This window comes from Cynoglossus semilaevis, chromosome 13 (assembly GCF_000523025.1).
Source record: "Cynoglossus semilaevis isolate Cse_v1.0 chromosome 13, Cse_v1.0, whole genome shotgun sequence".
NCBI classification, from domain to species: Eukaryota; Metazoa; Chordata; class Actinopteri; order Pleuronectiformes; family Cynoglossidae; genus Cynoglossus; species Cynoglossus semilaevis.
This window is the reverse complement of record NC_024319.1, coordinates 20902198-20920826: the sequence shown is the minus strand read 5'-3', so window position 1 is coordinate 20920826 and position 18629 is coordinate 20902198. Positions and strand designations below refer to the sequence as shown.

Here is an 18629-nt window from a genome sequence, read left to right as displayed (position 1 = left end):
CAAGTCCCAAGAGATTTTGCGAGAGACCTTGAATTACCTCCAGATGTCGCGCCTCTTGTCTAGACTCGTCCAGGGTGAGGCCCGCCAAGCAGTGACGGAGGCAGAGACTCGTGCGCGAACACGCACAGGAGAGATGGCAAGTTCCGGAAATTCAAACTGCGCGGAGGTTCTGCACAGCGATCCGGTTCGGTGTTTTTCTTCTGTGAGTATTTTTTTTTTTTCATGGAACAACGTGACTACAGAGCACACACTTATATAAAAGTTAAAAAAAAAAAAAACCATGGAACAACGTGACTAAAGAGCACATACTTATATAAAAGTTTTTTTAAAAAAAGTAAAAGAACGAAACTGTCCGGACCACTTTTAAATGTGTCAAATTTAGTGATGTGTGAACGCCAGTGTCAAGACATCCAAGAAGTGATTGCTCACTTGAAGGAGCATGTTGTAGAAGGACGTACTGTAAGTTGTCCAATTAGAGGATGTAGTACTGACTTCCGAGTTAAGTCTACATTTACCGCGCATATGTCACGAAAGCACAGAGCTTTTACAGGTGACACAGAATCTGCTTCTCATCCTTCAACGTCTGTGTACGGAGAATCTGCTTCTCATCCTTCAACGTCTACTCCACCTGAGTCAGGTGAATTTGTCCCCCACTGTCATCATGCTCTTCAGTCAGTCTCTCACCACTGTCCATCCGCTGGAATACTGCTGTATACTGGGTTAATGTCTTCCAGATCCCATGGACTAAGTGTCCTGAAGACTTGATCCAGTGCTTAGAGAGGGGGGGAAAAGGCCAAGTCCAAAGCTCCGCAGAGAAATGGTACGAATTGTTGTAACTGAAATCCACAGAAGTTGCCAAAAAAATGACTGCAAAGTATCCTTAGTCACTGCAAGATGTCATAGCAGGTGATGTGGTTGGACTCCCCCTCCCGTATATACTATACATTTTATTTCATATTTTTTATAAAAGGAATTATCTTAAAAGCTGTTGAATTGATGAGTGAGTGCAGTTTGTGAAATTGCATTTTTGTTGCTTTTCATTACATTTTAATAAGGTCCAAGTGGCCACCTACTCTGAGTAAAAATACTTTTAACCTTCTACTCGTGTATCATTGCAGCAAAGAGGAAGCACCAGGGATTCCAGTTGCTCGTTGTCATTTTAATGACACTAATTACAACCTGCTTTCCCGTGGTGTTGTGATATATACGACTTGATGAACACGTTTGGCTGACTTCCATACATAGAATTCTTAACAATATTTGAAAGCTTCACCTGAGGGAACATATGTTGCAGTTTGTATGTTTTTAAATACAACTTATAATAGCGATGTCGTAACCAACCACTTCCTGCACATTCAGGGCATGCCTTGCAATATTGGATCTTTGCAATTTTATCACAGCTTCAACCAATGTCCCCGCACTCCCCGTAGATGCCCATTACTGATTTGGGTGCTTATCAATTTCCTGTGTGTTGATTCGCCTCAGAAATGTGTACTTTTTGTACTAAGGACCGGTGGATAAATCATCTTTTAGACTTTATTCTGTTAGTGTCGGAGTCTGGAAGACGTATTATTTTTGAAATATTGCCAGATTATCTTTGAATGAGGAAAGTAAAGGGATATGACTGGATTTTCTTTGAATTAAGTAAATTAGTAAAAAAAAAAAAATGGGCCACATACAACCTAATTAGATGTCAAGTGGGCCATGTCAGTACAATTATAACATAATACAATTACCTGTAAATAACAATAATTCCAGGTTTATTTTTTTCTTTGTTATCGTGCAAATTAGTAGAGGTTTATTAGGAAATATTCATATTTAATGAAATGTATTTTGACAAAACATCACGAACATGAAGTGTTTGCTCTTTTTTTCCCACTTTCAGAATTCATCAAGCAGGCCAAATTGTATCCGTCTATCTCTACGTGGTTTAGGTCGAGCTCGCACACACACACCAGCCTATTTTCCGCACAGCTGTGTCACCTATATAAAGCTGCCTTCCAGTTCAATGCATATGTATTGGAACCGGACCTACAGAAGTACCCGCCGCAGTACTTGGTATCGACCTGTATACGAATCAAAATGCTGATACTGGTTTGTAAAGGCTGGTCAATGATTTGCTGATAAATCATGACTGATATGACTGATCTGATCATTTACACCAATTGTAGTGAACCAAAGCAACGCAACCCCAATCAGAGTGGAACATAAGGAACCAATATTATGAGCAATAGCACAGAAGAGCTATTATACTGTGAACTCAAAGGACCGCAGACGACCAAAGAACAGCCTCCCAGCAACATTCTAATCTCCAAATATTGTAGAAGTGAGCGCAAAGTGACATTACCTTAAAACAGCTTTCCTGGTCTTTTTTTTTTAATCACTAAATAAAAAGATTTTATTTGCTAACATATCACAGTGAATCACACCCTCAGACAATTACGAACGCGAGTCAAACTGCCAGCAGATTTGCTCCGATAAGGAGGGAACAGATGGTATACTGCCGTCTAACCCCTTATGAAAAAGGAATAATAATTAAGAATGAAAGCACATTCCCCCCACAGCTTTCTTTTATTGGTTGCTCTTGCAATAAAGTATGCTCCTGTATGTGCCGTCCGGAGATGATATCATACTGTTTCTACTGCACTGCACTAGAATCCATAATGCAGGTATAAAAATAAATAAATAAATAAATAAAATAAAAACCCCCACACCATTTGTCCAAACTTACATGGTCCACAAAAGCTAAAAATTGAGTTTTTTCTACCAACTGTGAACCACATTGGCTTCAGCAAGCTGCTCCACAGTTCAGTTCCCCAGTATGGCCCAGCAGGGGACATTTGCTATGAACCACTGTTTTTCTGCAAATGCGCACGGTGCCCAAGGCCTATGTGAAACTCATTTGCTATTACAGACTGGAGGGCTGTTTCACTTACTGACTGCAATGAGCAAAAAAAAAATAAAAAAAATAAAGACGGTCCTCCTGTGGGCCATGGTTCCATTATTCACTCACCAGATGGACAAGAAGATAGGAACATGTCTGTGGACATGAGGTAAAGCACGTCTCTAATCTGCCGCTCTACTGTCTGAGGTGAGAGAAGGTTTTTATACCTGGTAAAAGACGTAAGACGAATCCGCAGCCACACACACTTTCACACCCTCTCTTCAGCTGCTCAGGAGGAAATGATTCCTTAGCAGGAGTGATACAGAGCCTTCCCTCAAGGTTATTGGTGCTTGGCCACTCTTTTAAGTGGACTTGTCAACTGTACCAGCTCTGCCGAAACAATCAAAGCACCAATTTAATTTGGCCCAGCATCTCTGGTCTTCTGTTTATTTCACTGCAGATGGCTGTGTACTCCCACTCCTGTTGGGCCCTGCTGAAAGCAGAGCATGAATTGATGACCATATGAGTCTCCAAAGATTCCAGCAAATCATTGCGGTAAATCTCGTCCCAGAACATTAAGCAAGACCGCAGGTCTTTTCTCCTCCATTTTTTACGATCTTTTGTCTTGCTTTGTCCATCTCACTCTAGCGCCCGCCCCCATAACCCGGCTCTCACTCACTCACTCCCGTTCTTGCCCACACATGCTTGCTGGTCTTTGAAAGCAGCCAAGTACACGAGAACTGTTTTCATGTTCGGCTAATTAATTACGTCTAATTAATGGCTGTTTACGGTTTGATAATGAAGTGGATGAAAGCTTTCGTCTCCCAACGTCGAGTCTCTTGTCTTAGGCCCACGAAAGAAATAAGAGGAGAGTACACAGATAGACACAAGCTGCGGGGAGTTTGGAAGTGCATCAGAGGAGAATAACAGAAGCTGCCATGTTTTTACTAGCTGTGTCCACAATCACATGGCACTCATCCAGACGAGACTGGGCAATAGAAGTTTGATCAATTGCTCTTCTTGCTTGCGTTTGGCCAAGATATACCACTCGATTCTTTTGCGATCTGGAAAAAATGTAGTCGGGCAGAAGGCAGAAGAATGTTTCCGGCCAAAAATAAATCCTAAAAATGTGTCAGGATGCAAAGGAAAACACTTGAGGCATTTTTTTAAAAACTGTTTCAACAAGGAGATGGATGAATAAAATGACTTGTAGCGTTGGGTTGTCAGTATGCAAGACTCACAACTTTGGCACCGAGTGATCCAAATGGGTCAGTGAGTCAGTGTTGATTCGGGTTTCTGAATATTTAAAGTTAGACCTTAACCCGTCTTTGGGTCCGTCTTTGGGAAAATCCTTTCCATAGCACTTAGTAAACTTGAGTTACATCTTAGTTACGCTGCTACAGGCCTAGACTGCTGGAGGAACTCCCATTCTGCACTGAGCATTTTCTCTCTCTTACTCTTCTACAGAAACTCATACTCATAGTGTCATAATAACACGGTCTTTCTTTCTCCACTAGTCTTTCACCTGCTCTTCTACATCTTCACCTCACATGTCCCTGTGCTTCCAGAACTGGATCTGCTGGAGACCCCCTCTCCACCCCCATTCACAAAATACTTGCAAAATCCCTACTGAACACAAGTAACTGCTACAAGCAAGTCATTATTGAAAGAATAACTGAACAGCAGCACTATTTACTTCACATCACAAAATCTGTGGAGTAGCTTTTGTAACTATTGCTGTGGGTGCTTTATTTTGAAAATAATGTCTTTCAAACTTTCTTTTTTGTCTCCTGCTCTTTGAGACTTTTGAAACGTTTGTTAACATAATGGAGGTGTGACTGCATATTAATGGATAATAACATAATGGAGGTGTGACTGCATATTAACAATGACATCATGGGTATCTGGAACCAAAGCAATCTGCACAACCCATTTATGTATGCCAAACATGGTTGTAGCTAAAAATGAATTTGTCACTCAGGGTAGAGAGATTTTGGAGTTTTCTGAGATAGAAAACTCAGCTGAGACCTCTTCACCATTGTTGTGTCCCCTACTGACAATTTTCATCTGATTTCCCCATAGAAAGAGCAACGCTTTGACTGGTAATTTTCCTGCATCTAACAATCTCATCAAAGCAAATCTATCAATAGCAATGACACAAAGAGGAATTTATGGCGTTATATACGCGTGTGGGTGTTTAAATCCCTGAGCCACAGCACTGCGTAGCTAAGCTAAAAGTGGGAGGACTGTTCATGAACCGCAAAAAGTAAACAATATCAACACTGTGAATGTACGTGTCAGTACTGTAGCCTCAATCAATCATGACACACTGTCTCTCTGAAATGGTCATTTGTTTTTGTTATAGGTATCACCATCGATCTTCCTCTTCCTCCCATGCCACCGCTATCATTCATACATTTCTTATACTACTCCACAGCACATGTGTATATACATATATATATATATACATATATACACATATATATACACATGCATATCTATATATACATACATATATACACATATATACATATATATACATAAATATATATATATATATATATATATATATATATATATATATATATATATATATATATACACACACACACAACCACACACATATATATATATAGCAGGAGAAGCAACCACAGCAGGTGTTCACAACAACCGGTTCAGGTACAACTCTTAGATGAATACCACATCTGTGCTACCCATTCCGACCATATCAAAAGAACACTTGATGCCTCTTTTATCTGATGTGCCGTTTCCTCGGTCGAGCGTCGTATGCAGCGAGAGCCACATTTATTCATGCCTCTTGAAAAGCGACTGAACAGCCCATCTTGAAACACCAGTCTACTTTGAAACCTTTGTCCTTGTCCCCCCCCCCCCTCCCCTCCCCGTGCTCAGTCTTTTCATAGTATATATAACTTGTGCCATAAAACTGTCTTCTGCGACCTCACCTTGGTAGCAGAGTTTGTGACCCTGGTTTCATTTGCGTTATGCGTGTGGAGCCAAAATTGATTTTTTAATAAATATTGATTGTTTGTGTGTGTGTGTGTGTGTGTTTGCACCCTTAAACGTTACATTTGTTGTACTGTTGTGTTTAAATGTGTCTTTTATTCAGTAAAAAAATGTGTACTGTGTAAGTGTTAATATGAAAGGGAATCTCTCCATTATTTAAACAACAAAAAAAAAACAAAAAAAAAAAAGGTAATGTAAAAGAGAGTATTCCGGAAAACGTTGATTAAATGAAGTGAAAATAACAGATTGTAATTTGACGGATCATTTTCAAGGCTCATGGCTTTTAGCTTTTACTCTAGTTTTCAACAAGTAAGTATTGAGCTTTACTCAATACTTACGGCTTATGAGGAAGCAAAGGCTACGATGTGCATTCGTAACTCAAGTACTGAGGAGGACAAATTGACCTCTATGGTAAAATTGTTGTGTCTAATAAACCATTTCCCAAATCTCCATGTTCATTGAACAATGTGATGACTGCATTATTATTATTATTATTATTATTTAAATAGCAGAAGTAGTATTTTTACTAATATTTGTGTTACCATCATTTGGGTAGCATCACACACTAAGCTGGTGTGCAAGGCATCTAGAGAACCACATTTGATGCCTCATTAAACAAAACTGGAGGGGCCCAGACAGCCTCGACTCAATGTTTTTGGCCTTCTTAATCTGTCATTTGCTTCGGCAGAGGTTCGTGTTTCTCCCCCTCACTCTTGACTTTTTATATGTGCAGGCCTCCATTTTGGAGGTGAAATCCCACGATCATTCAATCATTTGTTGGAGTCATCTCCGTCTGAGTCTCTCCTCTTCTCAGCTCCTCCTTGCTTCACTGGTCTGTAACACAGGCCCCTGGCACTTCACCTCCCCTCTGCTCTCTTCCATCACTCTTTGATACACTCTGCAGCCAGCAATCACACCCCATCTTTCTGTCTTTTACTCTACCTAGCTGACCTTATCAGTCCCTCAGCGGCCTGGCTAAGCCCGGTCACTCTTCATCAGGCGGCCACTACTGAATGCACAGACCTCCCATGGGTAAAAGGAAATGTGGTCCTCTTGGCAATGCCTAAGACCAGACCTGACAGTTCACCTGGTTCTGGGTGGTTGTACTGATCCTACTTATTCCCAGGCTGGCCCTTCATTATCGGCTGTCCTCGTCCGCCTCGCCCTCTTCTTGTCTGTACTACAAAAACATGATCTACATTGTCTTCCAGATGAGAAGAGTGTGTGTTAACCTCTGAGCTGGCAGAGTAAAAAAAAAATTCCAGCCTTTCAATTTTTGGCATTTGGCCTTTTAAGCTCAATCAGCTCGTCCTATACGGTCACAGCTGGTGAGGGCCCCGTTGCTGAGTCAGAGCGGGGATAATCACCGTGGTTACCAGCGTTACTGGAGGTCACTGTCTGGCCATGTTAGCGCTGCACCGCAAAGACAGTTGCGAAGACAGGTATCACAGCAGCCGCAGTGGGTTCCAGCGGGCCCCGAGCCAAAAGGGAGTAATAAACATTGACTCTTTGTCATGGAAACGTTTTCAAGAATGCTGACCTATTGACCCCCGACTTTAATGTTTTTGAAGCTTGAGATCCCATAATTTTCCTGGTTTTAATTTCTCCTGGACATCCACCTCATAAAGTACGTGTGCGTTGCGACGCAGAAGCAGCATTCGGTAATTTAGTGACATTTCAACAGCACAGACAAATTAAGGAAGGCAAAAGTAATTTGCTCAGTGGACACCAGGCCACCCCCGGGGGGTGAGGGGGGGGGGGTTACAGGTCTAGGCGTTTCACATTTTTAGCAAGCCAATCAGATCAGCAAGAGCTACAGAGCACTTGATTGATTGGCAGGCTTTGCAAGGCAGCAAATGCAACGTTATGTCCTTGGCATCCGACTATGCATAAAAAAATAATAAAAAAAACTTAGTCGCAGAGTTGGAAAAATGCCAGCTGTTCTCAGAGAAGGAAGAGAGACACAAAAGGACAACATAGATTACCATTATGATAATCATAAACTGCACTGTCCGGGGAATAGTAATGGGAAGGAGATGAGGTGGCAACCATAAAGGGTGTTTCTACATTAGCACTGGCCTGATTAGACTGGCTGAAGTTGTACTAATAGACAATTAGACAAATGGTCAAATGAGACATGAGTCTTCAATTAGCAGTTGGTATCTTTTCTGCCCTTTCAGACTTGCTCCCTCTTTCATTCTTTGTGAAAATGAAACTGAAAGAACAACGGTGGAACACAAACAGGATGTCACCAATGACATGTAAAATCCCCGCACAAGTGGAGGGGAATGACTCATCTAACTTCCCATTACTTCTTTTTTAGGGAATGTTAATATCGAATCCATTTTAGACCTAGATAATGCTAGGGAGTTCATCGAGACGCACGTGCATCCTATGAAACAACAGCAATTGAAAAGGAGAAGTTATGGATTGTAGTGACTCGGAGCAGATGACCAAATAATTACTGTAAAATACATCACCTGCGCAAAACGGTGAGTCCCGGAGCTTCCTCTGCCACTGAGTAATGGACCTATAAAAACCTGAGGGAGAATAAAACCAGGCCTCACTAAGCTCTCTAACTCTTTCAGTTGTCCCTTCACGGGAAGTGACACGGTCCAATTTGTTTATGGAGCTTATGCAGAGGCCGTTGTTCAGTCAAGAATGCAGGCCACTCTGACGGAAGCTTTTATGATCCACCCATCAGTTGATCAAAAAGAACTGTGCATGAGTGCAGCAGGCAGCATATAAAAAAAAAAAGAAAAACTTTTCTTCCGTTGACAGGCAAGTCAGTACGGCCTGCCAAGTCGGAGCTGTCCATTTATTGAGTCTTACAAAAGATGAGGAAAAACAGAACGTAACAGTGAAATCAGATTGTGTGCTCGGCTAAAATTTACACCACGGGCCAGGAAATGGCAGGGCGGAGAGGTGGGATTTGGGGTCTTTTTAGGTCTTGAGTACATTTTTGACAACTTCATTTCATTTGGGAAGTAAAAAAAAAAATAAAAAATATCCCTCACAAGAAAAATTCTGGCCAAAAAAGATGCCCTTTGAACACAGTGTTTCCTCGAATGTGTTTACAGTGCTTACTTATGAAATGATACATTTGCAACTGCCATGTTTTATCCATCCATCCATCCATCCATCCATCCATTTTCATCCGCTTATCCGTTACCAGGTCGCGGGGGCAGCAGTCGCCACCCAAATCTCACAACATCGTAACAAACCACCCCTCGAACCTTCCTGCGTTTGGTGAGTCCACTAGAAGGTACCAACCGCCCTAACTGGGATTCGATCTTGTCCAGGAGGTGAACCCTGGGGTTCCACACCAATGACAGAGACATTGCCTCTGGGCCAAAGCGCCACATGTTCTATTTATTGCAAAACATTACTAGACCTTTTAACCTCCATTTCTTTTATGACATGTAACATGTAATTTCAAATATGACAGCCAAATGACAGATTATTATACGTAAACGATACCTCATGTGCCTACACACGTTCTATTTTTTTTAGTACCGTTTTTCCATTCCAGTTTTTAACAGAAGAGCACGTATCAGGCACAGCATTATGTCTATTTCTGTTCGTTGTCTTCAGCTTCAACAAAAAAAGGAAGAAAATCCAAGTATCTCAAAGCGAAGGTTACTGTGATGGAAATCTTAACAAAAAATTTTTTTTAATGTTTTGCGTGGTCCACAGTATAAGACACAAATGTAACAAAGTAATCTGACGAAAAAGATAACATGGATCTGTTCAGTGTTTCCCCACAGGATTTTTGGAGACTGTAGCAAGGCCGAGTGGGCGTGAATGAAGGTCGTTCAGTCAGGCCGCCACATTCTCGGTAATTAACCGTTAACACTGATCTGTATTTTTTTTTTATATATTTAGACAAGAAGCAACCATCACTTCCCTGGATTCCGTACCCTCACCTTTTACCTCCTCCATCCCACTACCCAACGTGGCTCCTCATGGACTGACTGCACAGATGAGAATACAGATGCTTAAGGTGCAAAAGACAAATTTAACTAGCGGGTGAAGAAAACCATATCTGACAAGCATCGTAAACTGCAATTACCGTCAAAAAAAAAAAAAAAAAAGCACAGTCTATGTCCCTTGTTTTAAAGAAACCCCCATCTTCCACATGACTCATGTGAGTGTGTTTCCGCACCTAGGAGTGCGTTCATGTGCGCCCACTTTTTGTACACACAGCATATTTCCTTGATGTTTGTGTTTACACGCCAGGTTTTCCCTTTGTGACTCACACTGACGTTGATTTATGCATAGGTTCGGTGTGTTTGCGAGTGTGTATCTGTTTGTGCTCGCGCGCGCACACACACATACACCAGCCGTAATTGGTATTCAAATCTCCTCCCACAAGTGCACCCGACTGCTGCTGTTTTTCAACTGCCATGCAGAGCCCGCAGCCAAAGTCCGAATAGAAAGATGGCAAACAAGCTTAAACGGATGACTCTCATTGCACACATTCAGCTAAACAAATGGTGGGTGATTTAATGTACACAGCGATAAGGCAGCTGTAATGGAGGCACGGGAGGGGAGAGGGTGGAGGTGGTGAAACATACGTGATGCAGGGATGTGCGGCGAGGATTATGGTCGGGGCGGCAGAGTTCACAGAGTCGTTTTTACTGTATGTAGAAGGTGTAGGCTGGCCCCCGCAGCTGACATGGATTAGCCACCCCCTCAAAGCCACGCACTGGGCACGTAAACACATTCAGTGTGTGAGTGCGGTGCGCGCGTGTCCCTCAGGCCTGCCTGTCAGACACACTATGAAGTCTTTCAGCCTTTCTTCTCTCCTTCTCCACTCGTCTTCCCTCCATCCTCCCTTTGCATTTCACATTCTCTCCATCTCTCCTCATTTGACAAAGGAGGGCATAGACTCCCGGGCTTGCCGTCAGTACAACATCCTCTTATTCTTATCTGTGAGCTCATCTGTCTTTTCTGGCAAATATATCTGTCCATCTTCCCATATAATTAACGCTGGTCTTTACTTTTTTTTGACACATTCTACACCGAACGTTTTGAAATCCAATTGGCAGACAAATAAGTTAAAAGACACTTAAACACGGGGTACGGCAAAAAAAAAAAAGTGGTACCCACTGTCACCGGTGGTCGTAGTCAGGGGTCCTCAGGGGTTGTGTACCAGTATCTGCTACTCCTGTATCACTGAAAATGCATACTCGTTATTTTCACACTGACGGCCGCTAGAGGGCACTCTAGCTGGCTGGTGTGACATGCTCTGGAGCAACATACATGTTTGTTTTTGTTCTTCTTCATTATGCATTTTTTTGGCTGTTGAGACATATACTTCGGAGCGACTTATAGTGCAGAAAATACAGTACACAAAACAAATTTGAAGTTACTGGAGGCAGTGGATAAAAAAATGTCTCACATGCAATAACATGAGAGATGAGACTAAGCAATTTACAGAAGCTCAGACACAAATGTCACTTTCCACATGGGTAAAGATTGTCTAAGACTAATATTGAGCAAATCTTTTCTGACAATATTATTACACGTGTTTTCTTATTTGATTCGCCAAGCCTTTTTCCAATATGACTGAGATCATTATTCCCTTCCATCAATTCCATTGAGCAGTCAGCAGGCACAAGGCCCCTTCATACAAAGCTTAATGTCAACACAGTTGTCACTGCCTTTATGTGCAATAGTCATACAAGCAAAAAATAAAATAAAACATGAAATACCCCTTTAATGCTTTCTCCCCCATCCACTCACTGCCTGCTACACTTCTCCACCCCTTGGCCCCTGTCAGTGGCTAGATTAATGACAGTGATCAGTGAGCAGCCAACAGCACAGGCCGCCTGCAGCTTAGGCAGAAACCAGGCGCTGTAGGCAAAAACCAGGAGCTCTGAGCGGCACACAAGGTAGCGCACGCGGACATCCACACACAGCCTACAAAACACGAGCATATTTTTTTAATAGGCCGACACTAAAAAACGTTTTTCTTTTCTACAGCACCTCAGGTTAACCAACATACGAACACCTACCACGACCATGAATACAAATGAACCATAGGAGGAAATCAATACAAAGGCCATCCTGAGGTTGGTGCCAGAGCAGCCAGGGGAATGATTATACACCAAAGAAACATTGTTTTTGCATTACAAAAAACAAAACAGAAAACAAAACAGCATCACCACAAAAAGGGTTTTGCATTACAAGAAAAAAAAAACAAAACAAAACAAAACAGCATCACCACAAAAAGGACACCACAGCAGAGCACAGGTCTGACTGTGACAACGTCCGACCTGCAGCAGCACTTAACCTGTTTCGTTGCGTAAGGACTATAAAAAAATATATAGCTGCAAACCTAACGACCGGTGAGGCAGCATCAATGAATGTTGTCTAATTATTTTTCATGGTTTGGTAAGAGTTATGGAAGCTTTGGAATTAATCAGTTGCAGAACTCCCCACACATGCATCACAAGCAGATTACAAACAGCACCGGAATGGTGTTAAGAGGTTCCATTTGGCAGCCGACTAATACTTCACAGGAAATCTAATTCAAATCTTCTATTGGACGTTTTTACACGCTGAATCGTAAAGCCAGGTACTTTCACTTTTAAAGCAAGTGCACGACATGCGAGGGCAAAATGCGGAATTCAATTCAGATAATGATCTGCAGATATTGGAAACATTACTGTATATGATTTAATACATCCTTCTATGATTCATATCTCTGCAAAACTCGAGTAAAATGAGATTTTTTTTTTTTGCAATTTTTGCAATTTTGCAAACAATTACTTAATTTGTGTGATGATAAATGGGTCCGCACTGTACTGATCAATGAGGGGTCGAGGTAAAGACAGGAGAAGCAGGTGAGGAAGTGCAGGTGCTGCTGTATTGGACGGCTTGATGTTATTGTATCTGATAAGGTGAAGTCTCAGAGGTGCGTTCACTCCTGTAGAATATGAAAACACTAGCAGACAGCACTGCTGACTCCTTACCACCGTGGGCATTCATTACGTGATCTCAGGCGGCTGTCAAATGCTCGGTACACACAGATGGGATCATGCGTGTGACCACTGACACAGGTCAGCTGGAGGGCGTGTAACGATTCAGCCGCGTTCACGCACTCACAAAATAAGTTTATCCTTTTTAATCTGGAACGTCTTTGATTCGAGTCTTCACTTGCCACCATACAGTCTATGTGATTTATTTTGTCAATGGGTCGTCCGCGCTGTGCGTGCAGGGGACTACTATTGCACAACAGCAGGATGTCCAAGCACTCTGCACAGGGATTGCATGGGGTTCTGACATTAAACAGAAGGACGGCGGTAAACACCAACAGCACTCCGGTGCAGGTCGTTTGTAAACTGAAATGTTTGCACGTGCTTTAATACTGTCCCGTGGCGCTCTCCTCCTCAACCTCCTTCACCGCCTCCTTCTACTTCTCCTGCCTCACCTCCTTACCTGACAGCTCGCACGCTTTTTTTTTCATTCAGTGTCAATTATGACGTTTTTGGCAAATGACTTAGAGCAAACTTGCACGACAAGCAACGACATTGCAGCAACGCGTCACACACACACACACACTTTCATGCAGTCTTACCGCGTCACACACACACACTTTCATGCAGTCTTACCGGTGCGCACCAGGCAGGCGACTGTGATGACGGCGAAAGGGACGCAGCACTTCCACACGGTCGCCAGAGCCATCGCTGCTGTCGCTGATATTCCCCCGCTCTGCTGTCTTTGCGTTCAGTTATTCCTCTTCCGTGCACAAATCACGGTGACGTGAACCTCCAGGTTCACTCTCCAACTGCTTCTCAGCGTCTGCGACTCCGTGTGTGTCCGTGTGCGTTGTGGCGGTGTTTCGGAGCGCTTCTGACGTCTCTCCCCCCCCTTTTCTCCCACACACACCCACTTTCTCTTGTGCCGTGTGTCGGAATATCAAGGCTTAGCCGGTTTTTCTTGGTTTCTTTACATTGTAAATGTATTCAAAAGCTTTGCCAGTGGGGCGGACCATTCTGCGTCGGTCTGACCAATGGCGGGAACGCGGAGCAGGTGGAGGGCTGGTGCTGATGTCAATAAGGGGCGGGACTTTCAAAAAGAAAGGAAAACAGAACGACAACGAGTGAGCAGATGAGGGGAAGGGTCCGCATCTCTCTTTTAATTGCGCTCAATTCACTCTAAACGTGATTGATAAGTAACATTAATTCACCCACGCGAGTAGGCAATTTATTTCCATTTCAGCTCCGTGAAGTCGAGAGGGTGTGAGTGTGTGGCGGGATGATTAAGACGAGGAAAATGAAGCAGATGTTTACATATAGAAGAGACAACAATGTCGCAATCACTCATTGTGTTCTGAAGTCGTTTGTGAAAGGTAATGGAAGAAAGGTGTGCAGATTAGTTTGTGCCTGGATGATGGCGCCTATTCACTTGCATGTTAATGAGCAGTGGTGTGTGGCACATTCCAATCAAGGTTAACAATGAATTCAAACTTAAAGTGCATTAGCATATCTTTTGTGAGTCCAAAGCATTTTTCTTTTCCGGAATAGTTTTTCCTTGTCCAAATGGTAATACAGGTGATGTGATTCCACTCCACATCATTGCTCTACAAGTTGCTTTAAGCCAGTGCATCTCAAGTAGTGGGGCGTGCCCCACAGAGGTGCACAGTGAGGTGTCACAGCTCACTAGATGGCAGCAGAGCAGGCCGCCTGTTCAACCTAGTAGAAGAAGAACTCATACTTCGGTCTGTACAAATAAATAAATAAATATTACCAGGCACTCAATAGTATTTCAATGGGATGGTGGGCATATGAAAATACTTCTATCCCCTAGGGGGCGGCATGGCAAAAAATAATCGAGAAACACTGCCCTAAGCATTTACATTTACGTTGCATTTCTGCATTTAGCCGACGCTTTTATCCAAAGCGACTTACAAAGGAGGATTAACATTATTAAGCATGTGGTTCCTCTGGGAATCAAACCCAGAACGTACTGCTTTCTGCTTCCTTTTCTAAACGCATCTCCGACTGGTTTTATATATAGTTTTTTTTAGCACTTTTTGTACCTCTGCCAATATTGTTCTGCTCACTAGGTATCTCTTCGAGACATGTCTTTATTGATGGTACTTGTCACTGCAGTTCTTGACACCTGAAAAGTTTTTGATTACTTTTTCATGCACTGTGAACACTATAGAACTTTTTTTTTACTACAGATTTTCTTGTTTTTCCATGACATTATTGAATAATAACAGCCCACATTCATATATGGTAAGTTAATATGACAGACTATTTTACTTATTATTTTTGATTGTCATTGTAGTCTGTGACATCACTGGCAACAAAATAAATTTTCAGGATCACGGCTGGACCCTGGACTCTTAACCACAAAAGACTCAACGAAAGAATATTACTAGAATTGTACTAATAGTAAGGTTTTAAATGAAGTTTTGACTTATCCTAAGGTAATCTTTATGTTTCAGATTTGATCATAACAAACAGAAGATCAGATTTGTGTCACAGCAGATCAAACATACTGTTCATTCAACAACTGGTCAGGCAATGTATAGAAAATTAAATTATCAGTAGAAACTGAAAATTTGTTCTTATTTGTTTAAATATAAGGTCACCTATTTTTAAAAATCAATCTTGGAAGTGGCTAAAATAAAAATTAAAAAATTATTTTAATAAAAAATCAAGTCAAAATCAAGTCAAAAACTGTCAAGCACAGCTATATTATAAATATACAATAAAAATAATGTAATATTACTTTTAATAATATATTCAAAATGCAAGTTTGTCGGAAATATATAAAATAAATAGAAGTTGACAAATTATATTGCACATACATTTGTGAACCTCGCCTTTTCTTTCATTTTATTTTTTAAAAATGAAAGGTTTTTAAAGGGGTTGTTGAACATTTGTTTTTAGTTTAAAAGATTTTTTTTTTTTTTGACATTTGTTTTTAGTTTAAACATTTTTTTTTAAAATGTGCTAGAAGCATCAGGAAAACCTGAACAGGCCTGAACATATTTAGTTAATTTGCTGCCGTAATGGCGTGGAGCATCAGGAAGACCTGAACAGGCCTGAACATATTCAGTTAATTTGCTGCCGTAATGGCGTGGAACAGAAACTCTGGTATTTCTGCTCATCTGTGTAACCCAATCACCTATTAGAACCTGGTTCTTCAAATTCACCCTCCTGCTGTAACCATAATTTCATCATAATTGTGTTTTCTCGATGCAAATCTCTTTTTTCCCCCCCAATCTCACCGTGCAGTATTTCACCCTGGACGTGTTCGACTCGGAGGCTTGAGAGCATGCTTTTAAACTGTATCTTTGGCGCCTCCGTTAGATATTAATTAGCAGAGCACGCCCTGGGTGTAAAATGTGTCTTTATGCTTCTGTATGATCTGCCACAGGCCTTTCAGACAGGCGGGTCAATTTACTTCAAGCTGTAAGAAAAGTCGAAACGGAGAGTGATTATTCTAATTAGTGATCATCTGTATTGACAATTTCTCCCTCCACCTCCGCAAACTTTCTTCGCCTTATGGTGGTATTCCACTTTTCACAGCATTTGGCTTTCATGTGAAATTATTAAGTCCCACACCTACTTTCAGTTTCTCTCCACATCCCTTTTTTTTTTTTTTACGTGTCAGCTCCTCTGTAAGTGTTAGTTCCACAATTGGCAGGGGGCCGGTGGCAGCATCTCGTATCAACACCAGATGGGGCATTGTCAGGAAGTAATGAGGGAAAACACCTGCTTCACCGGCAAACTTCGCCGCTTTATTTCCCAGCATTTGACACAACATTTGCAGTGTGAATGCACAAACCCAAGTGACCGTGACCAGAACAACGTTAGGTGATGTCACACAGGTGCAGACAAGATGTCGTCTATAAGTCACTGTGTGCCACGAGTCACAGGTTTGAAGCAGTTCGCACATTTCCACAGTGCACAGCTGCGATAAAATGCCAAACATTGGGTAAAAATATTTAGAATTCAAGTTTGAAAATAAAAAGGATTTGATGAGATGTAGATTGTTTTGCTTTTGAAATCCCAGAATGAGAGCGAGAATAATTCACTACAACAGCATCGTTTTTGTACATTAGCCCACAGCAAACAAAAAAAAAGAAGAAGAAAACACCTCTGCTATTTAACGCTAACTGTAACATATGCTTGAAAGTGAATGGTACTTAATGCATTCATTTCAAGTCCAGTACCGTAGATTTAAGTTAATTCCAAAACACTAGGGCAGAGACCATCCAATCATTTGGTAGCACAGAAAGAATAATGCATTTCTTTTTATTCACATTAACCTGCGTGGTATTTTATTTTGGAAAACTCCGTCCGCCTCCTCTATACAAATGACAACGTAATGATAATAAAAATTAAAGTTCATAACACAAAAAATAATTATATCTAAACTATAAATGTAATATTGTATGATAAAGTATGCACCTTATTGTGTTTTGTGTACTGTATCTACAGTATTTCTACAGTATCTACTCCAAGGTCCAAAAGTTTAACAGTCATTTTTAATCATGAAAACATTAACAATTGAGTTCATTTCTCATCCGAGAATGGGGAAATTTAAAAGTCTTTGCAGTCTGGGCTACACTATTGAACCACTAACTAAAAGATTTGGTAGAACATGTCACTTCCCTCTTTAAGTGTGTTTCTAAGTGTGTTTTGACTGCCTTTCTCTTAATAAAGTGCCTTTCCCAAGACGTGACTTCCTGACCATTGTTCCAGATTATTCCCTTCTTTCTCATTCATTATGTGACTACGGAATTTTCCAGATTTTTCCCTGATCTTCGGCTCATTGTCTACCCATACCTTCACTTGTTCCCAAGACGGATATATTAGATTTTGACCACTGCCAACTTGACCATTCTATTCAGAAATGACATTTATAAATACAACCTTTTGAACAGTTACCGTCTGTTAGCTGTGCATTTGTGTCTTCGCTCAGGTCTGGACCTTACTTTTCAATACGAGGATTTTCTTTTTTTTTTGCCCCCACTAAGTGGTGGTGTCTAATACTACCAGGAAAGGGAAGGTGAGCCATGGGTAGTGATTTTTCTGCAAAGTGAAAACCGAGGTCAGCACAGAGCTTATCAAGGATACCAGTTTATTTCATCAGTAGAGAGTCAGGTCTAGTAGCTGCGAGTGGCATTTTATTGAAAATGGCTCTGGTTAAACAAAGACAGGGACAATATGCTGCAAATCAAAGCCGGTAGGACAGAAAGACAAAAAAAAAACAAAATGATGTCCCATTGATTAAAGTGACACCATTTTGTTCTATCTATCTATCCATCCATCCATCTATTTATCTATCTATCTATCGCTGCAAAAAATAGTAAGTACATTTTTTACTGTGTCCCATGGCCTGGTACCAAATGAGCTACGGACTGACACTGGTCTCCGCACCAGGGGTTTGGACACCTCTTTAAAATGTAGTATAGGTATTAAATATGCTGATTCGCAAACTTCTCCATAGAAATAGAGTGATTAGTCGTTTAATTTATTTTATTGCAAACTATATGAGCTGGGACATGCTGAAATGTTTTAGTTTTAAAAGTAACATTCGCATTTTTGACAAATTAAATGCTGGTTTGTTTTTTTTTTGTTTTTTTTTGCATTGCTAATTTATTAATATTGGTCGCGACCAAATCATTTCGTGTCGTACCGAGAATTCTTAACTAATAACTAACTGGAGATTCTTTTCTCTCTTTTTTTCC

At 41.2% G+C, this 18629-nt stretch overlaps 1 protein-coding gene across 1 annotated transcript in view; it reads right to left on the bottom strand.

Moving 5' to 3' along the window:
• The window catches only part of cadm4 (cell adhesion molecule 4), a 190197-nt gene extending 176055 nt beyond the window's left edge, over positions 1-14142 (bottom strand). The window contains exon 1 of the mRNA XM_008324218.3: positions 13528-14142. Within this exon, the coding sequence (XP_008322440.2) occupies positions 13528-13600 (73 nt within the window). The 5' untranslated portion in view covers positions 13601-14142. The remainder of the gene's footprint in view (positions 1-13527) is intronic.
• Positions 14143-18629: the final 4487 nt, after the last annotated feature.